The sequence below is a fragment of the Podarcis pityusensis genome (genome assembly GCF_964106645.2).
Source record: "Podarcis pityusensis genome assembly, chromosome: 6".
Taxonomy (NCBI): Eukaryota; Metazoa; Chordata; class Lepidosauria; order Squamata; family Lacertidae; genus Podarcis; species Podarcis pityusensis.
Window position 1 is genome coordinate 60,848,181 of NC_138030.1, and position 27,872 is coordinate 60,876,052.

General features: G+C 41.1%; 1 protein-coding gene across 7 annotated transcripts in view; it reads left to right on the top strand.

Moving 5' to 3' along the window:
* The window catches only part of PATJ (PATJ crumbs cell polarity complex component), a 153,875-nt gene that overhangs the window by 41,599 nt on the left and 84,404 nt on the right, over window positions 1-27,872 (top strand). For 5 of the 7 annotated variants that reach the window (XM_081011732.1, XM_081011731.1, XM_081011730.1 and 2 more), the window contains 10 exons: window positions 4,277-4,486; window positions 7,362-7,481; window positions 9,280-9,629; window positions 10,193-10,284; window positions 10,470-10,602; window positions 11,732-11,803; window positions 15,121-15,298; window positions 16,152-16,262; window positions 17,411-17,482; window positions 24,081-24,195. In XM_081011732.1, the coding sequence (XP_080867858.1) occupies window positions 4,277-4,486; window positions 7,362-7,481; window positions 9,280-9,629; window positions 10,193-10,284; window positions 10,470-10,602; window positions 11,732-11,803; window positions 15,121-15,298; window positions 16,152-16,262; window positions 17,411-17,482; window positions 24,081-24,195 (1,453 nt within the window). Of the gene's footprint in view, window positions 1-4,276; window positions 4,487-7,361; window positions 7,482-9,279; window positions 9,631-10,192; window positions 10,285-10,469; window positions 10,603-11,731; window positions 11,804-15,120; window positions 15,299-16,151; window positions 16,263-17,410; window positions 17,483-24,080; window positions 24,196-27,872 lie in introns of all 7 variants that reach the window. The other 2 variants (XM_081011729.1, XM_081011728.1) reach the window with 2 other exon arrangements.

Below are 27,872 nucleotides of genomic sequence, written 5' to 3' on the forward strand. Positions count from 1 at the left end.
AACGCCATTCTGTCGAGTTCTGGCTGAAAAAAAATACTGGTTAAAGAGAGATACTGACAATTCCCAATAGAAAATGGAGGGCACAATTGCTGAGGCTCTATCACAGAGTTTGTTCCCCACACTGGGGGTGACTGGGAATAGAGTGACGTTCAGATAAAGTTCACCTTCAAGGATCTTGAGTCTTCCCCAGAAACGTTTAGCTATTGAAGCTGCAGTCATTGCTACTCTTTCCAGTTTCATGTCAGCTGGGTTTCCTAGCTGGGATAACATTAAAGCAATCTTCATTCTCAGAGTTTCCAGCTCCACTCTTGGACCAGTTAGCGGTGGCCACAATGCTCCATCACCAATTGCACCATACCCTAGCAGAGCCCTCTAGGTTCCCTTTCCTATTCCTTCTGTTGCCTTCTCTCTTTACTACACCTTTCTACCTTTCCTCCTCGCTCCACTGCTCATCTTGATACCCTTTCATGCTTAACATTTTGTGGCAATCACACAGGGCCCCCGGACGTTTGACGGTCTATTGACCCTGTGCCACCACTGCGATTGCTTTCTTCGCCTCCACCACCCCGTTTCTCACGGGGGGACACGGAGTCCAGATGGTTGTTAACAATAACAACTAATCAAGTTTATTTTAAATGCAGGAACAAGCTTATGGTTTCAGTTAGTTTTTCTTGACAGTTTCTTAAATCTTAGTTCCTAACAATTTCAAACTGATTATTCCCAACTATCTATCTGACTCCACCTGACAATTCCTCTCACTCTCTCACAATACAACTCGACCAACCCACGGATCTACTGTATCCTCCCTCTTCCCTCTTCAACTCCCAAACCTCAACTGACTTTCACACAACACCCACTCTCACTCTAACTCCTCCTATCAGTTTCCACTGGCCAATCACATCACACTCATTTTAACCCTTTCCTTATGATCCACCTAGGAGGCAAACGCCACACTCCTTCACTGGCCTGTGCCTGAGCCCACCAAGGTCCCCTCCATCTTGTTTTGATTTCTCCTGCAGTGCCTTGAGCTGTCACTGAGGCCCCTTCACTTGCTGTTTCCTAACTTTCTGGTCCACAGTCCTTTCATAATAATGAAAAATTTTAATCTGATGGCTAAACAAGTAAATCTTCCCCCTGCACACATACACCCTTTTTGGCTAAGAGCGTCAGATGCATTTAGTGATGTATCTTGTTGCTGGTCTGTAAGTGCCCTCTGTTGGCCAATGCTGAAATATCTGCTTTAGATCTAATAAATCCATCTTATTGTTATGGCTCCTGGGCACCTGATATTGATATTGGTCCTACACAAAACCTGCCACCAGGTTCAGAAAGAAAATGAAATCTGGTACATAATAAGCACTGGTAACTACAGAACATGCCACTGTGTTCTAAGACCTTTTTATTTGCTTTTGAAACTATTTGGGAATAATAAGTGAGATATAGGCTTGAAGGACCAAAGTAATAACTTTTTGGAAGCATCTAGATCAGGGTGGCTCAACTTTTCATACCAAGTGGGCCGCAAGAATAATAATAAAAAAAGGTAAAGGACCCTTGGACACTTAAATCCAGTCAAAGGCGATTGTGGCACTCATCTTGCTTTCAGGCTGAGGGAGCCGGCGTTTCTCCACAGACAGCTTTCCAGGTCATGTGGCCAGCATGACTAAACCACTTCTGACTCAACAGAACACCGTGATGGAAGCCAGAGTGCACGAAAATGCCGTTTACCTTCCCACTGCAGTGATACCTATTTATCTAATTGTACTTTGGGCATGCGTTCAAACTGCTAGGTTGGCAGAAGCTGGGACAGAGCGACGGGAGCTCACTCCCGTCGCAGGGATTTGAACCGCTGACCTTCTGATTGGCAAGCCCAAGAGGCTCAGTGGTTTAGACCACAGCGCCACCTGCGTCAGCATGGAACCTATGGACTGCACATTGTTTTGTTGTGGGGGGTGGGGTGGGGGGGAAGGTGGGCCAAAATTTAAAGCCCTCTCCCGGCCCTTGTGCTACCTTCCCAAAGCTGGCTAAGTGAGGTGCTGGCAGGGTCCTAGAGGCCTCCCACCTTCTTCCCAAAGCTGGAAAACAGCTAAATAGGCTTTGGAAAGGAGGCAGGAGGACTCTAAGACCATGTCACTTACCTGGCTTTGGGAAGGCTGTGTGTGTGTCAAATGTTGTTGAGGGCTGCCAAAAAAGGCATTGAGGGCCACATGTTAGACCACCCTGATTTAGATTGTGCTCTGAATGCAAATTCTTTGTTTTTAATAATGGAGTGTTCTTGTTTTGTGTATATATTTATTAATTTAATACATTAACACCCTGTGGGTAGAGGGCGGCTTAATAATTAATAATATTAATATTAATTTAATAATAAATAAATAAATAAATAAAGAATTAACACCCCACAATTCTGAATTTTGCAAATAGGTCACAGCATCGGTTACTAAAAATTAAAACATCAAATACAAACAAGTTGGGGGTAAAAACTGCAGGCAGCCCTTTATTGCTATTCTGAACCAGGATGTAAGTTGCAGTTCAGCCTCCCTGAGCTTGCTGCTCTCCAAAAGTTCTGGATTACAGTTTGCATCATATGATGGGGCTAATGGGAGTTGTAGTCCAGAAGATCCAGAGGGCACCAGGTTGGGGGATCTTGTTGTGGGCCAACAAAGCTAAGTCAGGGGGAAAGAATTGCTTTCTTCTACAGCTGAAGATGCACAAACTGCAGTTTTAAAAGTGTCTCCTCTGGGAGCCAGCAGAATGAAAAGTACAAAGTTAATTCTGGTTGTATTTGGTGCCCTTCCTTGTGTACATAAATAGCTTATCTGGATTAAAGCAAATTCTAATGGCCCTTAAATGCAGCAAATCACTTTTTAATGGATAGTGGCAGTGCTTTCTTTGGGGTGGGGGTGGGGGAACGCAGGGGTACACATACTCCTAAACATTTTGTGCATCTAAGTTTGGCCTCATTGAGGGGCAGTATTTCCATATGAGTAGGAAAATGAGAGTACCCCTGAACATTTTTTTAATAGAAAAAAAAGCCCTGGATAGTGGTGTTCACAATCATTGGTCCTGATGGAGAAGGAAAATAAAGTTGTCTAAATGACATAGCCACCACCACAATAGTGCAACGAGGAACTGATTGGGTATCGTGCGTTGCTAGTTTTTTGAGATCCAGTACTTTGTCTTGAAGTTCCTCAAATTGGTTTAGGAAACTCAAGCAAGCCCCCCAAAACACGTTACTTCTTTAAATATGTCCGTTTCATTGGTCCTTTACAAAAGGATACTGCTTATAATCTATTTTCCTTAAATGAAAAACTGTGGCTTTGAACAAAAATGTGGCTTTTGAATCTTTTATTGCTTGGCTTATAAAATAAACTAGATTTGTAGGGTTTTCTCCTTCAGCAACTATATTGCCATCCAAACATTTTGGGGGACAGACCAGTTTCTCTGTGCAGCAATATGCCGTTTCTAGCTGATTGATCTTTCCCATTATGTAGCTTCTCTTCTCTTCCTATACAAGAGCTCCCTCTGCTTGAGAATGGTAGCGTAGTTATAGCAAATGCATTCTTCATTTTATCCCCTGAATATTTGTATGCTTCGATTCTGCTCTTAATTAGATTTATTATTATTATTTTATTTTTGGAGAGGGTAGATAATTGCTGACTCACCTCAGAACTAATAGAATTTGGCTTCCACATCCCTTTACTGTCTCTTTATCCTGAAATAATAACTATAAAAGGGGCATTTTTTGTTGAAATTAGGTTCTTGGAAAACTATGCTGAAGTCAAGATGCTGTTGCTTATTATACCTTGGTCTTTCCACGGAATAAAAGAACCACTCCCTGTTTATTCCTGTCACATTGGTGAATGTCTGTGTCTACTGTTGGGTGTCTTGATTTGGTTCCCCAAAATATTATCTGTTTGCCATGTGTCCTTTCTGGGGGAGATGACAATGTACAGTATTGTAGAATATCTGAGTAGCTTTGCCTGCCATGTTTTTCTTCCAGTTCTTCTTCTTTTTAGTCATATCCACATTTCCTTGTTGAAATGCATGTGCTCTGACACTAGTCTTTACGCTCTTTCTCCCCTCCCTTCGTGACATTCTTATTATCATTTGGCAAACCTTGTCATTTTGCTGCTTTTCCTTCCAGAATTTTTCAACTCTGTGGCCCAAATAGTAATGGAAGCCTTCTGTAGATGTACATATATATATACGTTGCTTGTATGGAAGCATTCCTTCTATCTATATTTAAAAATGACATTTTCTTTTGCTTATTTTTCAGGACCCCTTAGATCCAACCAAGGCAGCATTTGTGGTCAGTTCACTGGTGCCAAATGGAGTGGCTGAGCGTGGTGGCGAACTCTTCCCTGGTGACCGTCTGGTCTTTGTAAATGACATGTGTTTGCACAATACTACTCTGGCAGAAGCTGTAGAGGTGTTGAAATCTGTGCCACCAGGAAAAGTTCACCTTGGGATCAGTAAACCTTTGATGGTAAGGGTTGGTCATCTTATGTTATGTAACCTCCCAAATTCAGCAAAACTAGTTTGAGTGGAGTTTCCTATGCATCCCAGCTGGGGCTTGCAAGAAGCAGACCAGTCCTGACCCACTAAGTTCTTTGAGCATGGCATATCTTATGAAGCGGTGTGCTGAAGGGCAAAGAAACATTTTTCTTTGATATTCTTGGAGTGAGAGTTTGAGTCTTGTTTTATACTAAAGACTTGTTTGGATTTCTGTCTCCCATTTATTTTAGAAATCACCCTGTTAGCTGCAATGCAGTTTGAAAATTCAGTAAAATATACAACTTAGATCCATTGATTTCAGTGGATCTAATCTGGGTTTGACTTAGTTTAATACCTTGCAGCGTAAGTGATTTTAAAGCACAGCAGCAGCCAGCCAAGATAAAATCGCAGACAGTAGTGAAATCAAAGTCGTGTACAAACAGGAATGTCTTAACCAGTCTCCTTAATTAAAGGAGGATGCCACTGTTGAGAACTTTATGTTTAGGATAGCCACATGATTTTGGATTAATAGGATTCAAAATTCTGACTTTCTCCAGGCAAGATTTTTTTAAAAATGGCCTTTCCTGTCATCATGCAGTCTTGCCCACTTTTACTGAGCTATTTGTTCTGAATCTTTTACATAGCACAAGTACTTCTGGTGTAGGATGTCTCATATAGTCTTTTTCTCCTGTGACACAGGGCAATTTGGGTTAATCTGTTCAAGAATAGAGAGAATGCATTGCTGCACAGATTACTGGCATAATGTTCACTCTCTGATGATCAAATAAACCATGATATGAATGAGCATCCTGCACCTACATGCAGCCACTTTGCTCCTCCATTTGCACCAGCACAAAATGGAGCTAGGAAGTCATAGTTTGCCATAGCTTCCCATTGCATTCAAGCTGAGAAACTGTGAGTAATGGCTTCCAAACCAGCCAGGATACGGAGCCAGCTTTAAGCCATGGCTTGTTCCAATCACACTTTCCCAGCTCGGATATAAGGGAAAGATATGTGATACAATGGAAGGATAAAGTGCACATTGGTACAAAAAGTATTAACTTGACCTACATATATATAGTTCTGGACTGTGAACTGGCGGTAAATGACCAGGGAAGCTCAGAAGGTTGGCCCAGTGTGCTATAGCTGTGAAAAAGGCAAAATCAGTGTTAGGGATCCTTAGGAAATAAAATTGTCAGTATAGTACTCTGCTATTATACAAAACTATTGTCTGACTGTACTTGGCACTGTGTACAGTTCTGATTGCTGCACCTCCAAAAGGATATTGCAGAGCTTGAAAAGGTTCAGAACACAGAGCTTAGACCAGTTCCCTATGAGGAACAGGTTGCATTATTTGGGGCTTTTTAGTTTAGAAGAAAGGGTGATAAGCACCTAGGAACTTAAGAAATTGCCTTATATTGAGTCAGCTCATTGGTCCCTCTAGTTCAGTGCTGACTCTCAGCAGCCCACCAGAATTCATCCCAACTCTGCCTGGGGAATGAATCTAGGACATTCTGCGTCCAAAGCAGATGCTCTACCACTAAGCTGCAGCCCTTTCTGAACACCTTGGCTACCATTTTCTACAGTTTCCCCCCAAGACTAGTACTGGGCAGTGTTATAAATGCCAGAAAATAGATAGTGTAAGGCTGTCAAATTAATACGGCTCTGAATACCAGTTGTACATCACAATATAAATAAATAAGGTGACTGCCTCTGCTCTCGTGTCCTGCTTGTGGACTTCCCATAGGCATCTAGTTGGCCACTGTGAGAAGAGGATGCTGGACCAGATGGGCCTTTGGGGGCTCTTATCATTTAAATGTGGCCAATGTCAGTACAGTCATACCTCAGGTTGAATGTGCTTCGGGATGAGCGCGTTCAAGTTGCGCTCCACGGCAACCCGGAAGTAACGGAGTGCGTTACTTCCGGGTTTTGCCGCTTGCGCATGCGCAGACGCTCAAAATGACGCCACACGCATGCGCAGAAGTGGCAAAAAGCAACGTGTGCGTGTGCAGACGTGCTGTCGCTGATCACGTTTGCTTCTAGATGCGAATGGGCCCCCGAAACGGATCCCGTTCGCATCTAGAGGTACCACTGTATATGCATATTGTTTATTGGTTACTTACTGGCTTTATTGTTCTGAGTACATCTTCTATGTTCTTCATCCATATGGCTGTTTATAAAGGCTCTGATATGATTGGTTCTGGATTTGATGGTTTTTAACAAGCTGCACCTTATTATAGAAGCTAGATATAGGAAACTAGTAATATGTATGTGTGTATAAGAATACAGAAAAATATAGTGGAATGTGAGGAAAACAGCAAAAACAAACAAACCAATAAGCCAAGCATATGGGCAAGATAAAAATGGTACCCAAACCCTTATGTTGCACTAATTTTATTTCTTCTACTTTGGTTTATTGCTTTCAGTAAGTTACTACATAAATAAAGTTAGGAAAAACAGCAGGGCAGTTTCTAAGCTCATCATCATCTATGATTTTCACTGGCCTAAGCAAAACATATTTACATAGCTTTAACTTTTTAATCAAGTGTTTTAAAAGTTTGTAATGCAGTCAAGTGATCCTGGAATAACTGATGTTGTAGACTGCCTAAGCTAAATACTGATGGACCTTGTCAGTCCCCTGGATAGGAGACCACCGAGAGCCCAAGTATAAACAGGACATTTAACATTTTACAATAAAATTTGTACTCTGTACTTTTCGTATGACTTGTGTCTCTTGAGTTTACTTTCTGCATTCCTTCTGGCTTACTTTTCAGCTGTGCCCCTCTGCAAGCTAGTTTCTTGCCATTCTCTTTCTCAAAAAGTTTGGCGATTTATATTTTCCTGATTAGTGTCTTATTTTTTTAAAGGGAGGAAATAATCAGCAGGGGACCTCTTCTACTGTGGATCCCAAGGGTATTGCCAAAAGTTTTGTATTTCAAGAACCAATCAACGATATGAACTCATCAAAATGCCTTGAAGTTCCAAAGGTATTTATTGACTGTTTCTTTTGTTAAATTTAAAGTAGTGGTGCATAGAGATTTTTTTTTATTTTTAAAAAAATGGTGGGGAGCACGAAATGTTTCCTGCTTCTATCAGGAACTGAACCTTTTCTCTAGATCAACTGTGTTGTTGTTGTTTAGTCGTTTAGTCGTGTCCAACTCTTCGTGACCCCATGGACCAGAGCATGCCAGGCACTCCTGTCTTCCACTGCCTCCCGCAGTTTGGTCAAACTCATGTTGGTAGCTTCGAGAACACTGTCCAACCATCTCGTCCTCTGCTGTCCCCTTCTCCTTGTGCCCTCACTCTTTCCCAACATCAGGGTCTTTTCCAGGGAGACTTCTCTTCTCATGAGGTGGCCAAAGTATTGGAGCCTCAGCTTCAGGATCTGTCCTTCCAGTGAGCACTCAGGGCTGATTTCCTTAAGAATGGGTAGGTTTGATCTTCTTGCAGTCCATGGGACTCTGAAGAGTCTCCTCCAGCACCATAATTCAAAAGCATCAATTCTTCGGCGATCAGCCTTCTTTATGGTCCAGCTCTCACTTCCATACATCACTACTGGGAAAACCATAGCTTTACTGTACACATCCCTAAATAATCTACTCCGATCAATTCCACTATTCCAGAGCAAGCAATTTTTGGGATGTGAAATTTATGTATTCCAGGTGTATGTTCAGAATGAAAAAAAGGCTTGGCCATCCAGTGTTCTTCATAATGTTCTCGTGAATGTTGTTGTAGGTATAACACTAGGCCTTGAGGGTAAATTTACTGTGAGGTAAATTGAATTGCCTTGTGCTTCTTTTCCATATACAGTAGTCTCTTTCTGTCCCTGCAGAATAGTAGATTAATTGGAACCCCACCTCCTTTTGATCTGGCCCCCAACTTCATTTTATAGACTAAAACAGCCAGATGAAAAGCTGGCTCAAGGCCTTCCTGAAGTAACAGCATGAGAAGACTGGTAGGAGCATCTGGGAAATGAGGGATATCCCCATCCCCGCTCCATTCTACTCCTCACGTTGCTCTCAACATTCTGTTGATAGAGTATATGTGCATATGAGAAGAATAGTAGAACACAAATGAGCACCTTTTTTGGCTACATATAGGTTAACAATTTGCAGTGAGCCTCTCAGGCAAAATAGGCTTCCTTCTTGCTCCAGTGCCCCATAGCCTTATGTGTTGCAGCATCTTCTGACTTACTTGCTATTAATACTATGGCCCTGGTCCTGCATCATAACCAAATATTTGCGCTCATTACTTTCTCCTCTGTTCACGTGCTTCTGTTTCCCTTCCTCATTTTTATAGCAGCTGTAGTTTGCTGTGACATCCAGAGTGGAATACTTCCATTCCAGCCATAGTTTTCAGCCTCTGGACAGAAATGGAAACGTTTAATTTAATCTGGCATTAAACGCAAGGAACCTAGGGGGACCTACTTCCAAGTAAACATGCATGGAGTTGTGCTGCAGTCCCATCAAATTCCACATGTCCCTGGAATTCGCCAAAGCTTGCTTTCATTACAAATTCAGCCAATAGAAGAACTTCTGTACTTCAGTTATTTTTAATACAAAATAATGCTTTATGTATGTGTTTTATTGTACAGTTTCATTTTTCTAATATTGTGAAATTGTTTTATAGATTCCCCCCCCCCAAGATAGGCAATAGTTGTAAAATCTAAAATGTTCCCGGGATGCAACTATGATAAACAGTAATTCTCCACCCTCCTTCTTTTAAAAGGGCTACTGCAAATCTCTACTTTCATTTTTGTATTATTATTATTATTATTTAATGCAGGACTTCAGAGCTGAATCTTTCTCTAGAGAGGAACTTGTGGATGAACCGATCCTGCATTTGGGGAGGCAGTTTCAGCTTGCACAGAATGAGGTGGATGCTGATAAGGAGTCTTGGGAAATGCATGAGTTTTTGAAGCCTACAGAGGCTCATCTTGGTGAAGAACGGGAGATGCTGGTGGATGATGAGTATGATGTGGATCAGGATTATTTTGGCTATAAGCCACCAGGTGTAAAAGAGCCGGCTCCATCTAGTGAGATCCACGTTGAGACTGGAAGGCATTGGGCAAAGGAACTAGAACCTCCTACCATGGAAGAACTAAGTTCTGACATGGGACTTGGTGCTGCTAAAGAGGTACTACTTCTTTTTTTGCATATGCAGTAGCAAGAGAAGTAGGAACAAGTTTTAATGTGAAGTATGAGGATGGGATGCCCCCTGTTCATTACAGATATTGCTGGCGAGTTTTGAGGGCAAACTTGGATATCTAAATCGGGAATGGGGAGCTCAAGTCTCTTCCAGGTGCTCCTGGACTTCATCTTCCATCATAGCTGCCCATATTAGCTGGGGCAGATGGGAAATGGAGTCCATCTGCATCTGGAGGGAAACAGGTTTAACTAACACAGATTGAAGTGCTAATTTAGACAATTTAGACAATTAGGAATTTTCGCAATAAAGAGGCTTACATGATATTCTGAAAGCGTAATGCTACAAAGTGTAAACAATGTCAGATGCAATAACTGTGGTTTTGGGCAGCAGGGTTCAATTAATGGTCACATCTTATGTTCATAAGAACATGTTATTGAATTAATTTTAAAAGTTCAGTTTCCAGTAAACTCAGCGTCTCTCTGCAACATAGTGCAATGTCAGCAAATTTCCAAATTTGAATTGCCTGGGGTTTTTTTCTCCCTTTTTCACTGAAGGCTAAAGAAAATGGAATTAACAGTTCAGGGTTCCCTGGAGCATCAGAGTACAGCCAACCAGATACTATCGTGGATGGCCATGGAATGAGTAAGTTATCATGAAATAAATAAATATCAGCTGGATTTATCTTTCTGCCCTTATTGCATTTAATTAATGCAAGATATGTCAGCCTAAATATAAGATGACTTTGGTCAGTTATTCTAAGCTCACTGTACCTTTTTGCTCTCAATGTCCGCATCAATGAACAATAACTGATCTCTTAATTGTGCCAGGTGCCAAGATGCAAAATGACACGAAAGCTCCTCTATGTGTTGTTGATGATCTCAAGAGAAATAACCTGAAGACTGAAAATTGTGACCATTCCAGTACCCTGGATTCTGCCTCTCTTCGACTAGGGCTGCCAAGGTATGAAAGAGACTCTCTCTCAACTTAAAAAATGTTTGCTTATTGTCATGGAAGGTGTAGAAGACACATCACTCACAAAGCTGTGCAAAAAAACTTTGTTGTCTGTCTTAAAGAATACAAGAGCAGAACAGTAATGGGTAACTCCTGACTCCATCCAGATACAAGCAAGTTCCGTGTCACCACTGTAGGCCTATTCAGACATTGTTCCTGAGCACATGATCCATGGACAGGGATGGGCATGCTATCCATATCTCCATCGCATAAAGCCCCACACACTTAGTCTGTGGCTATCCCTGTGTTGAGTGGCAAAGGTCTGCAGGAAGCTTTACTCTTATTCACTTGAACATGAGTAGAACCCTCCACACAATTGTGTGTAAAGGTAAAGGTACCCCTGCCCATTCGGGCAAGTCTTGCCAGACTCTAGGGTTGTGCGCTCATCTCACTCTATAGGCCGGGAGCCAGCGCTGTCCGCAGACACTTCTGGGTCATGTGGCCAGCGTGACAAGCTGCATCTGGCGAGCCAGCACAACACACGGAACGCCGTTTACCTTCCCGCTGGTAAGCGGTCCCTATTTATCTACTTGCACCCGGAGGTGCTTTCGAACTGCTAGGTTGGCAGGCGCTGGGACCGAACGACGGGAGCGCACCCCGCTGTGGGGATTCGAACCGCCGACCTTGCGATTGGCAAGTCCTAGGTGCTGAGGTTTTACCCACAGCGCCACCCGCGTCCCTACACAATTGTGTGAGGTGTGTGTATATTCAAATATACTTCGAATATTCACGTGTTCAGGCAAATACTTGAACATCTCTTGTATACAGTGACACTATGCACACCCTTATTTTGCCTGAACTGAAATAAGTAACGAGGCAGAACTATTTTCTTCAATGGTTTTAGCTTTATTAAAGAGGACCTGAATTTCTCGCCGTGTTGTGCAAAGCCAGAGTGTGCTCACTTCCAAGAGCATGGAAAAATGTAACTATTAACTGATAAAAGATGTATCTGTTTTGTCCACCGAATATCTGTTGTAAGCGAAGATAAGGTGGTAAAGGTGTGTGAAGTATAAAGAATGAATGTTAGGAAGCAGAAAAGTGTGGGAAGTTAAAATTTATTTTTATTTTACTTATTTAGTGAATTGCCTGAGAGAGAAGAAGGAGAAGGAGAAGAAACTCCAGTTTTCAGTCACTGGGGAACACCGCAAACGTAGGTTGATAAATGTTTCAACATTTCTCCTGACTTAGAAATTATTTGAGGCCTTTTGGCGTGGAGTATATGCTTGCCTTAACTTTTCATTTTTTGCCAGTGACTGTTTGCTTGACCGTTTATTTAATCCATTCATGAATAGCACTGAGGTAGTTGTGATTCCAGCTTTGCTAAATACTACAGATACAATTAATGCTTAACAGATGTCCTGCTGAAAAAGCTTTATTATATCAATCCTGTTGTTTTTAGAAACTTGCCAGTTTTCCATTGTAGTTAAATTATCAACGAATGTTGGTTCACCTGTGTATTCCTACATGAAGGTTTTGCTATCTAGGCATACCACTTGCATTCAAAGCTCCTGGTAGTCACAAACCTCTAAATGAGGGCAAGTTCACACATTATGGGTTTTTTTTGTGTGTGTGTCCCTAAGGTGTATGCCCTTAAAACACATGTATTGTGTATCCAGATATGTAGAATACTGAGATGTGTTTTGATTTGGCTCTTAGCTTATCATTGCTTTTAATTATTTTTGAAGTTTTTAAATAGTTTTTTTACTGATAATCTCATTGTTTTATACTTGAGGTTTTTCTTATAGTTAAGCAGTATGTATATTTTATTAAATAAGTAAATATTGTAAAAGGTAAAAAAAGTAAAGGACGGTTAAGTCCAGTCAAAGGCGACTATGGGGTTGCGGTGCTGATCTCACTTTCTGGCCAAGGGAGCCAGCGTTTGTCCACAGACATATTTCTGGGTAATGTGAACAATATGACTAAACAGCTTCTGGCACAACAAAACACAGTGACGGAAGCCAGAGCCCATGGAAATGCGGTTTACCTTCCCGCCACAGCAGTACCTACTTATCTACTTGCACTGGTGTGCTACCAAATTGCTAGGTTGGCAGAAGCTGAGACACAACAACAGGAACTCACCCCGTCATGGGGAATCAAACCAGCGACCTTCTCATTGGCAAGCCCAAGAGACTCAGTGGTTTAGACCGCAGCACCACCCACGTCCCTATAAATATTGTAGAGGTCCATTCATCATGGACATGCAATTAGCTATAACTCTCTATTGAGCTTACATTCTCAGTGGTGAACTGTATTTTGTGAAGTGGCTCTATAGCAATGCTTGCCCAGGGCTGGATCTAGACACATCAAAGAAGCGTTTCAGTTAAACACGTTGTCAACTTTGTATGAGAAATCAGGTTGGAAAAAACGGCACTCCACAGTGCCATCTGGTGTCACAGCGTTATTATAATGCTTATACAATTCATACGGGATGCAGGTGGCGCTGTGGTCTAAATCACAGAGCCTAGGGCTTGCTGATCAGAAGGTCGGCGGTTCGAATCCTTGCGATGGGGTGAGCTCCCGTTGCTTGGTCCCTGCTCCTGCCAACCTTGCAGTTCGAAAGCATGTCAAAGTGCAAGTAGATAAATAGGTACCACTCCAGCGGGAAGGTAAACGGTGTTTCCGTGCGCTGCTCTTTTTCACCAGAAGCGGCTTAGTCATGCTGGCCACATGACCCGGAAGCTGTACGCCGGCTCCCTCGGCCAATAAAGTGAGATGAGCGCCGCAACCCCAGAGTCGTCCGCGACTGGACCTAATGGTCAGGGGTCCCATTTCTTTTCCAGTGTAGCTGAGTCCCAGCACTATTTAAAGTAGCTTTACATCCAGCTGCTGCAAGAAGAGAAGAGATGTGTGTGCATGCATGCTGGGCTTTTTGTGTCATGCACTTATTGGGATACTTGTGAGTCTATCTACTAAATCCCCAAAATTTGAGGGAATCTATAAACCCAGGAAGTGCTGTTGAAAGAGGACTGGAGATAAAAACAGTGACAAAATGCACATGGTTCTGAAAGATGTGCACCTCTGCATCAGAACTGTTTTATTTAACTGAGTGGCAAAAACAGATTATTGTTTTTATGCCTAGTTTGCCTTTCAATCTGTGTGGATTTGCTAGTGTTTCACAAAGCAACATGTGCCTGCCAACTTACCTGAGTTCATTTCACCTGGATGTTGAATGACGAGTTCTAGGAAAGGAAGTAGGGAACAGACTTTAAAGATACCCAGTGGCATAGTTAAAATGATAAACTAGTTGATGATGGCAACTGGACAGCAGTTTTTCTTTCTGGGCTTCCCAACATATGGTCTGCATGCTGAATGCAGCTGGCAAAGAGCTGAAGTGCAGGGTTGTGTGTGCATGTATGAACTCCCTAGTGGTTTAGCTGGAGTTCTCAAGCACATCAGTTACAACTTCCATTGGAAACACAAGACCTGCAGTCTGTGCTTGGATGCAAGTCTTTCTATTGGCAGTATGGACCAGTGGAATAACTTTAATCTAACTGGCTTTTGTCAGTACATCAGATTCTGTTCTGGCAATATATATTTTTTACTTTAAATGTAACCCTACTAGGTGTGTGTGTGGTGTGTGTGTGTGTGTGTGTGTGTGGTGATGAGGGTTCTCCAAAGTATGGATATAATAAAAGTGTAAAGTCTAGATTTGTTAGGCATTGTTGACTATTGTAAGACAAGCAAAGCCAGTACAAAAAGAATGGGTTTAATTTGGACTGCAATAGAAGTGGACTGTGTATATATATATATATATATATATATATATCTCCAGAAGGTTACAGAACAGTTTCTAAACTAATATATGGGATAAAAGCCAATTGGAGCTGGGGAGTAAGATGCTAAATAAGAACATAATTATAGTGGGTATATCAGTAACCTGGTAGACTGAGAGAATCAGTGGGACAGAGTTATCCCTGAATGCAAACTCTATGGAAAGGAGAGAGAAGGGCATATTGGGTATGTTGTTACTATGTATAGCGAAGAGTGGAAATAATGCAATACACAGAAGACTTAAGGGGAAGTAGGTTGCTGTACTAGGTGAATATTTTGATCTGATCAAGCAGGGTTCTTCTTGTGTCACTTTCTCATGATAAAATGCAGGAACATTTCCTTTAAATTAGTTTCCAGCAAGCAAATTCAGTTGTTGCTGTCATCTGGCTTTTCTGTTGTTCGTAGGACAGGGGTTGTACCATCATCTCTTATAACATCAGACTGAGGCCTTCTGGAATCGCTGAGTGGGTTGAGTTCCCTGCTTTTGCGTGTTTCATCAGAAGGAGATACTGAGACGGCTTTTCAGCAATTTCCACCAGGCTATAACATAACATACAAATCACTTCTCGTTTTAAAAGGCTTATGTTACACCTTACAAAGAACAATATGTTTAGATTAGCATCAGGACTGCAGAGTGAAACAAAAATCACGTAACTGAAACCTCTCATGTTCAAAGGATTGTCTTACTCTCTACAGTGTTGAAATTTTTCGAGAACCCCATGTGCCACTTGGCATTAGTATTGTTGGCGGACATACAGTTATAAAACGCTTAAAGAATGGAGAAGAGCTTAAAGGTATATTTATCAAGCAAGTCTTGGAAGACAGCCCAGCAGGCCGAACAAAAGCTCTCAAAACTGGGGATAAAATACTTGAGGTAAGTTCAGACAAACATCTGTATCTTTAAAAAGTTGCATCTGTACACACCTGTCTTAGCTGTATGTGTTCAAGCATTAAATGCATATTTTGAACAGGAAATCAAATCAGCCTTAACTGTAAGTAGACATAGTAAACATTCATTTGTGAGTTCAAGATGTATGAATTCAAGATGTGTGAGCTGAGTGTTCTGTATTTGCACACATTGTTAATATCTGAAGGGTGGGTTTGCCCAGGTTCCACATGGAGATGTGTGTGCTCCTTAAGCCTATGGGAGAGAATGCAGAAGTCCCACTGGAGGTGTTAATACTATGCATAAATACAGGAAGTGCAATTTAATACAGGATTCCTGTGTTCATGCTTTCTGTATATGTGCATATCACTAGTGACTGAAACTACTCAGACTCGCCAAGTCCAATTTCTGACACGAAGGCAGATTCTCAAATATGCATTACTTCCTTCCTCAAAATGAATCCATGTGAAACATGCCACTTTGTCAACGAGAAGAAATCAACCATAAGGAAAGAATGTCTTAGCAACGCAACCACAGTTGAGGAAGAGAGCCATGTGTTGCCAGGTTCCTGTCCAGCTACTGTTTCTATGCATTTTCTTATGCCTGCATGTCTTAAGACAATTATTTGTAAATGTGAATGCATCACTTGTCATAGACTGAGTACCGTGCTGATTTGATTAAGGAAAATTTTGAATCACTCATTTAGTTAAATATATTTGCTATAGTAAACCTCTTGGTGACCTTTTTTCGGGCGCTTAATTTTTACTGGCTGAGAGCTTCTGTTGCATCTTGTACTGTGAACAGTGCAGAAGAGCATCTAAATAGGCTTCTTGCTCTGCAGGTGTCCGGAACAGACCTGCAGAATGCAACTCATGAAGAAGCTGTGGAAGCCATAAAAAATGCAGGCAACCCCATAGTGTTTGTTGTTCAGAGTTTGTCTACTCTTCCAAGGGTAAGTTTCGTTCCCTGCTGTTGAAGGTGTGTGTGTTTTTAAAACAAAAACCTGCATCCTTTTTTTTTTAGTTTAGTTTAGTTTAGTTTAGTTTAGTTTAGTTGTCCTAGAACCGAAGGGTTCAAGGTAGATGGCAACCTTCAAATACAAATTCAGCCAAACAAATACAGCATCAGAATGTAAAATCACCCCCTACCTACTTCCGGCAGTTAGGAGGTAGCCCAAGACTTGAGTGAGTCTCTAGCACAGAGATGTGGAACCTCTGGGTTTCCTCAAACTAGGAGACAACTTCCATCATTCCTAATGGACATGGCGACTGTGGGCTGCTGGGAGCTGGAGCCGAACATCTGAAGGATGACAGATTCCCTATCCTGGCTCTAGTGGAACACAGTTTTCTTTGTGTGTTTGGTACACAGTTTGTATAGTCAGGAGTGCTCACATTCGCTCTTCAAGAAATCCAGCTTCCGATTAACCAACTGTATTCTGAACTGTCACTCATTTTTCTGTACCTCCAGAATAATGATTTTGATCCCAGGTCACCCTTCCATGAATGGGAGGGTTCCTTCCATCGGCAGGAGGACTTTAAGCCTCCTTGCAGGAGAGCTTTGATTTTCTTGTAACAAAACTGAGCTCTGTTCTGGTACTGGAAACAAACTACTGGACTGAATGTATGCTCCGGTTAACCCTTTCCTTAGTTCTATATTGCCTCCATCTCTTGCCTTTGTTTTGCATTTGGCTCTGCTTGGTGGATTCCAGGGTTTGCGGGAACAAAGTATATCCCTTGAGCCTAAAGTCTTTCCAATATGTACTAAACAGAAAATTTGTTTTCCGAGTACCAATCTTGCATAGCCGACAAAGAGTTTCCCCAAGCCTGCTGATACCTCCCTCTTTTGTGTGGATCATACAATTTTGTAGAGTAAAACTTTAGGGGTGGGGATTTAAAGGCGCAAGGTAGCTGCCAAATGAGGACTGAGCATGCTGAGTTGGGGTGGAATGGGAAGCCAAATGGGGAGGGAGTGATTTGTAATATCCTGCAAGACAAGATGGCTGTCTAGAATCCTGAACAGGAACTTCTCACTTTGTTATAGGCCCCCAATTGTATGGAATGAATGTATAAACAATGTATTTTTTAAAAATGTATTCTGCAGATAGTTTCCATTGTGAACCCCAAGAAAAATAAGGACCACAAAGTTCAAGACCCAGAGGGAGACTGTGGAAAGGTATTGCAGATGCTATCTCTCACTTACAAAATAAACTTCATGTAGTAATACATAATACAGAAGGTAGTTTTTTTCCGTTTTAAGACACAGGGAGAAATTCCTTTAAACACAAGGATAATATCTAGAGATTTTGTGTGCCTGTGTGTAGATTTGCTTGTATATTTGGAAAGGCAAATAAAAATATGTATTTTATACTTGCAATTGAACTTTACTGCTATTCATAATGTCTTGCATAAAAATGAGATAACATTAAAAGCAATAACTCAGTAGCGGCTTAATTAAAAAAGAAATGTGGATTAATGTTCATATTTGAGTGAGCCACAAAAAACCAGTTTTGCTGAAGAGGGGGAGGTGTCTATATTCAAGCCATTTGCAACTCAATCCTATACATGCAAGTCCCACTGCGATCAGTAGGTGTTACTCCTAGGTAAGTGTAGGGTTCCAGTCTTAAAGAAATTTTTGCCTTTTCAGTTAAATGTTCAGAGTGAACCAAGAAAATGCATGGGCTGATTTTTAGGCTCATAATTTGACCAATGTAAAAAAGTCTGTAGATTTGACTCCAACTAGTTTTTAACTCTAGAGGGTTTGTGTGTGTGTTTCCCATTGGGGAAAAAACAGGGATGGCTGGATCAGTCCCAACATTTTATGCACTCCAGCTGCCATCACAGGGAACTATACCAGTCCTCAGAGTACGTTTTGGGATTCATAACCTGCTCCTTCTGCCTTGGAGTGGACAACACAAGCTAATATCTGACCAAGCAGAATAAAAACGGATTCAGATTAAAATAGTGTTGAAATTTCCCTGCCCCTTGCTCTTGCTTGGTAAGCAAACCCCAAAAGGCATGTTTTAAAATTATTTTGAAAGCTGAGAATCCACGGGGGTGGGGCAGCCTGTGGAGGGCATCAGTAATGCCTTCCACCCCCCCAATAATCCACAAATCTGATGTGTAGATTATTCCCATGTGCAAACCCTAAGCATATATTGGAAATCGTAATGGAGGCTGGGGAATGCCTTGAAGTTAGAGGGATGAATTGGCAGGGTGATAGATAAAACCAAAGGTTAGGACTGGGCCATGGTAAAGGTACCTCATGAAAACCTTTTTCTGGCAGTTGTGTAGATGCTACTATCTGGGCTATTTCTATATATATATATATATATATATATATATATATATATATATATGTATATATATATATAAAGATTTTTGTGTGCTTTTAAATTTACTACTACTTTTTATTTTGTGTTTGTCAGTGGATATTAGTTCGTTGTGTTATAGGGTCTCATGGGGTGTGTGGTTTTTTTTAAAAAATGCTGATTAGATTGGGTATTCATGTCATTGAATGTAACTGAATAAATTCAAAAGAATAGAAATAAATCTCATTTTCCTGAGTTAAGGATGTTGCTTGATTAGAAAAAGAAATAGTTGCACAGTAGCTATTACAAAAGAAGATTTTTCCATCCTACCCAAGGAACTTGTTTTTTTCATATTAATTAAGAAGGAAGTTTTAGTGTGCATGCGGAAGGAAGGCAGACCAAAGAAGGGGTCTTTCTGCATCTTCCAACTCTGTTTCTGGGTTAGTGCTGAAAAGGTGCAAGACTGGAGTCAGAAGGTTCTCTCTCCTCTAACAGTGGAAATAATGGTCAGGTAAAGACCTTCCCTTGTGTTTTCCCTTGCTGTCTCTGCTAGAACATGGCAGGAGCAGAGGTGAAGTGCCTCACGAAAATGAGACAAATTGGTTATGCAGAAATAGCAAGCCTGATTTGCATAATTAATATATCTCATTTGCATAATATGGAGATTATGCTGCTGTAATTTGGACCTTGAATAAAGCAACCCCCAATAAGTAGTTAGAGTATTCGTGGCTGATTTTCATTCTCTGTAGCAGCTCATCTGAAAAAAAGAAGAAGGAAAAAACCCCATCCGTTTGCAGTGTATCACCCTTTTAACCTTCTAGATTCCCGATCGCTGCATTTTTACAGTTCAAGAGCCGAGTTCACTAATCCTACTGAAAGCTGTGAAAGATATCTCTTTCTTTGCTACTATAACTCTGTAAAATGAAATGCATGTACACCTTTTCATGTAGGCGATCAAGATATAAAATAAAACATAACAATTTAAGACATACTCTGCTTGCCTACCAATAATGGATTTTTTCCCTTTGGAGATTTCTGTATCAGAGCTGCATCAGAAAATCAGAATATTGAACTATTGTGTGTTGAGCCTATGGGCCATGTTTGGTTTCAGCCCAGATTATCATTACTAATTACTTGAGTCACTAGTGATTTTCATCCTCTTTGTATTTTTAGAACATGAAAATCATTTTTTGGTAATAACATATTTGCTGTATTTGACAGCTCATTCAGAAATGCAAAGGTTTAAGTGCATGGGAGCTGGTAGAATCCATACGCTCAAAGCTTGCTTAGTGGTTATGTTCTGCTTTGTTTTTGGCAGGGGAGGAAGTTAGTAGAAGATGGAAAAGCCACACCCCAGTAGATGGTCTAGTGGTGGCAACTGGTCTCTGTCTCTCTTTCTGTCCCTCTCTTTTAAAGTGTGCATGCAGTTCTAGTTATATAACATTTGTAGCCAGGATGTGTTTATATAAATAACTGTAATACACAATTTAGGATAACATTCAATACATCTGACAAAGTAAACTCTGGGCCATGAAAGCTTATACCATAATCAATTTGTTAGTTTTTAAGGTGCCACAAATTATTTTTTCTGTTTAGTGCAACAGATTAACACAGTTATCCCTTTGGAAAGTCCCTAAAATGGTAACTCAGGATTCTTTGATTTTAGCTTAACAAGCTAACAAACTTAAACTAGTAGATAAACTATTCCTGTGTTTACAGTGAGCTAGTAAAGATGAAAAGGCAATCAAACTATTGCTGGGATTGTTCCAATAGAACTGGCATACATAATGAATGAACATTAATTTATGAATGAACATTTTGAAATTACTAGTAGCCAGAATCCTATTTACCCGACCCACTCCAGCAGAGAGAGTTAAATGTGTCACATTCCTAGACACCAGCAGTAGTATTTTTCCAGTCTAGACTGCAATGAAATCAGCCATGCTTGTTCAAGGTGATGATTTCATCCTTTGCCTCTGGGCTTTGGCTCTTTGTAAATACAGAAAGTGATCCAAGACATTTCATTCAACAAGCTATTAACAGCCAGAGATAAGCACAGATTAATTTGTATGTTTACCTCGTATTGTAGATAGCAGAAAGTTACGTGAGCCTAGGCTATGGAGGTAGATTTAATGCCACAGGTGAAAAGACATATATCCTGGTTCTTCATCTTCTGAAGACAGAACCATTTAAAAAGTAGATTATACAGAGAGAGAGAGGGAGGGAGGGAGAGAACTAGATATCCAATTCCTAACAAAGTAGTTCCAATAGTGCAAGGACTTCTGGCTGTGCAGTGGAACTCCTCTCTTTTCTCTCCCTGTCACCCCATCTGTTCTGTTTCCCTGCCCCCCAGCTTCCAGAACAGATTTGGGGGAAGGTACAGTAGTTGTGTGGGGAGAGGGAGTGGAATTTGCATTGCCTGAATGGAAATACTTACAACCACAGAACTACTTAGTTGAATACCGCCCTATACATTCTTTTTTGTCATGGCAGTTCTAGTTTGTAGTTTCACTTAGAAATGGAATCCAAAATGCTTAAATTCAAGTGTGAGGGATAGCAAGAGGCATGTTTTGGTGTGATCAACAGTACCTGTAGTCTTCTGTGACTTGTTAAGATGTTTTCTTGTAACTGCTGACTGTTAACCATTGTTATAGTGATGTTCTATATCTTCTTCTTCACTGCTTTTTTTTTAAAAAATAGTACCTTATATGTAAAGAAAAAATAAATAAGGTTGTTGTTTTTTTTAACAGTTTCTTTCCTTTCTTTCTTTTACTCATTTTCCAAGTGGGCCTCAATCTGTGAAGCATTCTTCCAAACTGGTGTTCTTTATTGGGAATGTAATTGATGCAGGTCATTGTTTCATCTAGTTCAGTATTTTCTACACTGAGTGGCAGTTTCAGTCTAGGGTTTCAGACAGGAGTGGTGGTGGTGTTAATTGTTTCTATGCAGAGCATGGGCTGTGCTACTAATTTACAACCATTCCCTGTAGGTAAGAGAATAGTATAATTGGCACTTACCCATGTATATTAATAGGCTAGTACATTGAAGCTCCCCAGCCTTCACATAAGATTTCAAATGTGACCACAGGTAAATAGATAGCGTCAGTGGTGATGCTAGACATCAATTCAGGGGCCCTGATTTCTATTGAGGAGGCTCTGAACTAGGCCCTGTGCCACCTCTCATGCCCCATTTCAATTGTGGCATCACCTGCAGCGCCCCTGACTCTCTGTGCCCAAGGGGGACCGAACTGGTTGTGCTCCCCTAAATCCACCTGTGCTCCAGGAGTCTTTGATTTCAGACACAACACACACACATTCATCACTTGATGTTACCATCCCTGATACCTCTGTAGGGAAATTTCAGGGTCTGAGTGGCTACACTGAGAAGATATTTTCTGCCTGATCACTAAAGAAAGTCCATGTATCATTGCTCAGTTTTTATCTACATTGTGTACATCAAATCCATGTCCTTATAGCAATGCCAACTTCCCCTTTCAACATTTGGGTATTCCCAAGCTGCCAGTTAAGAAAGCAATTTTATTGTGAAGATGCTTCTCAAGCATTTTTTTTTCCAAATAAAGTTTTAAATTATCTTCCATGAGCCTTGCGGGTAGAAGTTGTACTGTTAAATTATGCAGTATTCCTGGCTGTTCATAACAGGAGCAAAATGTGGTTGTTCTGCTAATGGTTTCTTTTTTTTATTATTGTAAGCAGTAAGCATTCCTCTCCATCACTTAAGTTCTAATAGGGCACACAGGCACATAGGATTTGATTAAAGGCTAATGACATACATGAGTTTTGGAGATGGCATATGATTAGAGATCTCACTGACAAAATCCCAGTGTGCTGAGTCTTGTGCGCTAAAATAAAAGTCAAGCATATGTATAATAATACATGTTACAATAGGCTCCTAGTCACAGTCCTGAAGGATCAGCTTTGCACTAAAGCTTATATAAACTCAGGAGAATCTGTTAGTTAGGTTTTTATCAAGATTTTCCATTGGTACACCCAACTCAACTAACAAATTATAACTGCACAAAATAAGTATTTATTAGAATAGCAGCCCATTGACCCAACCATCACTCTGGGCTGGAGCTCCTTCGGTTTTCAAATGGAGTTTACCCTGTAGAGCCAAACAGGAGTTACAGCTTGGTGAGGAGAAATTTCAAGGTAGAAAAAAATCGAACCTGCCATTGTAACTCATTATAACTTGAGACTCCCAAATGAATTTTAGTTTTAAGTACATGAGATACCATTTATCCTTAAAATTCTGTTGGGTTTCGGTCACAGATAGCCTTGCACTCTACCCAAGCAGTCTTATTTTCTTCTAATGCCTGAACTTCTTTATAGTGCTCATGTGATTGAATGGTTTTCATTTTAGAGAGAGTGCAGTTTTGCTTGTAATTTTGTTGCTATGAAGCCTTTTTTAACATTACTTTGGTTTTTGTTTAGTACTTGCTTTTATTTTTAGCTGAATGAAATTTGTTTTATATATATAGACACAAGAAAAAACCACAAGCTGATTTAGAATCATATGTATATTAGTATAAATGCCTATGGTTCATACAAGATTGTGACATCCTTCAAGATGTTGCTTTTATTACAGGCGTTGGCAGGAGGTGGGGGTGGGGATCTTTCAAAAAAATGGCATGTGGACCTTTGGTAATCATTCTATCCTGTAGAAAAAGGATTTTCCGGCCATTTGCGTTGCTCTCATGACATCTGGTACTTACCATTTGTTTACTAAAGTGCACCAAGCTATTAGCATTGTGATTGCATGAGATGCAATTGAGCATAATTCAGTAAAACTGTGCAGCTAAAGAATGATTCAGTTACTTGGAGCCAAGGAAACAGATGCTTGGATGCGTTTGCTGCAGTACTCCTGAGCTCCTTTCTTTGGGACTGATATGCACCACTATATGCATCATTATCGAAAGTGCCTTTATTTATGTGAGGTAATGGAATTTTATTGAAAGTTTTGTAATGTATAACGTATCTGAAATGGAGCTGAGCTCCAAGTAAAATATTGTAAGCTATCATGCCTATAGAGCATTATCAAAACAGCACATCAAAAACAGATTTGTTTTTAAAAGGATTAAGGTTCTTGTCAAAAAAGGGGGGGGGAATGTTTTTAATTGATGTTGTCAGCTAAGTAAGGTAAACCTTGCAGCTATCATGGTTTTGGTATGTATATTGATAAGTCCTTTAGCGGGGTGGGGTAGTGGTGTTTGTTCAGAACCCGCTATGAAATCCATGTTCTGCATTTTCTGCTCTTTGGTTCGGATTTAGAAACATAGTGTGTGGGGTGTGTGTTGTTTTTAAAGCAGTCAAAAATTTCACTGAACCTGAAGCTTCTGAAACTTCAAAATCCAAGCTGTGCTTCCATAAGTGATTTCTTGAGCTGAAGAAGGAAGCAACTCTGAAGGTTTTCTGCATAATGTGCTGAGCTTCCCTTCTCTTTCAGAAGAAAAGTGAAACTCCACCACCCATGAAATTGCTACCTCCTTACAAAGAAAAGTCCCGCTCTGAAGAGACGGAGGAAGAGGATGAGGAGGAAGAAGATGACACTTACACAGATGGTGAGTTGTCTTACTTAGTTTTACTAGATCGACTGAATTTCTGAATAGGGTTGCTCTGTATAGAATGGTGCCTTCTAAAATAGCATTGTTGTGTGGTAAGCACATTGTAGAACTGCAGTTAAATGTTGCCAAAGGGAGTGGCCATAGTGCTGTGGTGGAACATCTACTTTGCATGCAGAAAGTCTCAGGTTCAATCCCTGGTAAGGTTGGGAGAGGCTCCTTTCTAAAACCTTGGAGAGCTGCTGCCAGTCAGTGCAGACAATGCTGAGCTAGATTGACAAATGGTCTGACTTAGTATAAGGCAGCTTCCTGTGTTCCTATGATACTCATAATTTGAATGTGGAAAAAATATGTATTTTTCACTAAGCTCATGAAAATGGAATTGGTCCTCTGAGGTAGATGGTATCCGTAAATATCAAACGTAGGCTTTAGTTTCTCTTATTTATGTAGCCAGTGCTGAGGATTGTTTCAATGAATGTCAGATCTCGCAGATTTTAGCTTGCTCTGGTACCAAGGAAAAAACAGGGAGTGCTTCCTACTTGTTGTTTATTTGTTTTGTGTGGGAAAGCAAGCAAGCAACAGTGGACATAGTGTGGGTCTCTTGCTATAACAAATGTCTGTTTTAATTGTTTTGCATTTGCGGGGTGGGAAGAGAATTGTAGGATTGGAAGGAGTGATGGTGGATGGCTTAGGTATGTGTTGTAGCAAACTCTGTATTGCCCATTTCCCTTCATTCACTCAAAAGCTCCAGCAGCTGCTGTGTGGGGCAGGGCGGGTTGATCTGAGCCATCTGCAGTTTCAGAGTTGTTGTCAGCATCCATCTACCTCAGGAGACAATGGAGGAGCGCACCTTTGGGGTTAAAGTCAAGCCGTTGCAGAGTTACAGTGCCTGCTGTGGAGTATTTGCAGAAAATGTGTGTGGCTCTGCTCCCAACAAGCCCCTTGCCTAGCTTAAGTTCAAAACATATTGAATTCAGGAAAATATGCTCCTGCTGTTGTTTTTTGCTTGCTTTTTTATGAGTTTGTCAGTAAATTTCTAAAATGAAAAGCTTGGGCTCAAACTTTGCCTATTGGGACATCATATTGACTGATTCCGCATCCTGCCCCAAATCTGGAAAATGCAGGTGGCGACTATTTTGCAGGGGATTCTGTTCCTAGCTCCCGTGCGTGTCGGAGGAGCACGTATAATCCTCCCATGTTCTACATCACGTTCTGCCCTCTTCTGGGTCCAAAACGACCCACACATCCACGGTTGTGCATCACTTGGATGCACAGAAAATGTTTGCCACCTGTAATAATAACACTGGGCAACAATTTTTTACTTTTTGAATGTTGTCTAGATTTCTACAACTGATTTAGGGTATTTTTGCACTGCTGAATCAGGAAATGGCATCCATTTCTCTCCATCAGGTCAGGTTTACTGTAAACTGAAAGGTGGGCATTGATAAAAGTAAGTACACGTAAATTGCATGTTGCTTCACCGTTTTTCAAACTTCAGGGCTTGAACTTCCGTTTCTTGGAACTCCTGGAATGCTCAGCAGCAGGGAGGTCTCTCTTCAGAGTCCAACAGTAGTCAGCCATCATGACTGCGTCCCAGCGACCCTGATACCTGGTCTCCATCTCTTTCATGTCCTGATGGAATCTCTCCCCCTGCTCGTCACTCATTGAACCCAGGTTCTCAGGAAACCGGTCCATATGTGAAAATAGGTAGTGCATCTTGACGCTCATGTTGCAGCCCATGTTCCTAAAGGCAGTCAGCATGTTGTTGACAAGTTCTGCGTAGTTTCTGGCCTTATTGTTGCCCAGAAAGTTCTTCACTACCAGAACAAATGCCTTCCACGCTTCCAGTTCCACTTCATTCATTGAGTTTGCAAACTCTGGATCTCTGATGAGCTGACGGATCTGAGGACCGTCAAAGATGCCAGCTTTCAACTTCTCCATGGTCAATCCTGGAAAAGCCTGGCACAAGTAAGTGATGCAGTCACCATCCTTGTCCAGAGCCTTGGTGAACTGCTTGATTAAGCCGAGCTTGATGTGCAGTGGTGGGAAGAGTATTCTGTCTCTGTCCACCAGAGGGTCGTTGATGACGTTCCTTTTTTTGCAGGGCACCAATTCCTCCCACACAGGCCAGTCCTTCTTCGTGTAATGCTGAGCATGGTCCCTACTATCCCACATGCACAGAAAACATGGGTACTTGGTGAAGCCAGACTGTTGTCCCAACAAAAAGTTCACCATCTTCAGGTCAACACAAATGAACCACTTATGCTGATCATAACCAATTTTCTCCAGCACATACTTCACCGCTTCATAGTTCTCCTTCAGTGTACTCAAGTGAGCCAGGGGTATAGAGGCAAACTGGTTGCCGTTGTGTAGCAGAACACATTTCAGTGATTGCTTGCTGCTGTCAATGAACAGTCTCCAATCTTTGGGTTCATACTGTGGCACTCCAAGCTTGAGCAGAAGCTGCACAATATCTGCACAGTACACCAAGTCCTTCTCTTCCAAGAAAAAACAGAGGTACTCTTGATGCCTGTTGCGGAAGAAGCTGATGCGAGCACTGTCAGAGAGGAGGTTTTTTTCCTTCAATCTGGATGACAACAGTTCGGCAGAGTCCTTTGACAAGCTGAGGTCACGAACTAGATCATTCAACTCCTTTGGGAAAATGGATGTGGAGCATCATCTTCAAGAACCACTTCTTCTTCTTCATGTCCTTCAACACTGGAGGCATCTTCGTCACTAATGTCAGGAAGTTCTCCAAAGATAGGCACTGGAATTTCATCACAATGAGCTACAGGACGACGTGCTGATTGAAGATCAGGATACTTCGTGGGGTGGCTGCCCCATTAACTTAGTTTTGATCCCCCAACTTTATGCTTTGCCGCACCAATTTATGGAAGATTTTGAGGTTTTATGACTTCAAACTGATCCCTTTTCGACATAATCACCCAGAACTATCGGACCTGAATACTTCTTGTCATTAAAATAATCATTTCCAATCAAAACAATTATTCGACATGGCATTTTACCCCCACTAACTTCTTCTAAATGCTCCACACAAGCGTACATGTGAACAAAAACGTAAAAAAAATGACATGTGGCCATAGCTCAAAAACTTGACCTGATTGAGCAAAACCAATGTGATTTTTGGATTCAGTGCATCAGATTCGTCCTAAATCAACTGAAAAAACGCAGACAACAAATTTGTTGTTGACCAGTGTAATCAAAGATCACATTGCTAAAAATATAAAGAAACTTGTAACAAATTCATTGCATATATTGCCAACGAGCCCGCTTGGGGAGGCAGTTGAACTGTTGACTGACAAGGATGTCAGAAGTATGCTAAAGGAGGAAAAGGAGTTTTACGTTGACTGACTTGTTTGCTTCAGTCTTCACAGCAGAAGATGCATGGTAGATCCCTTTCTAACTTTCTGAGGAAGCAAGCGATGATCACCAACTCCAGTGACTTCAAAAGAGGATTAGGCAAATTCCTGGCAGACAAGGCTATCAATGGTTACTAGCCATGAAGGCTTTGTTCTGCCTCCAGTGTTGGAGTATGCCTTTGAATACCTGTCACTGAGTATCACAAGTGGAGAATGCTGTTGCACACAGGTCCTGTTTGCAGATTTCCTGTGAGAACAGGATACTGGTCTAGATGGGCTTTTCTTATTGGACTGCAG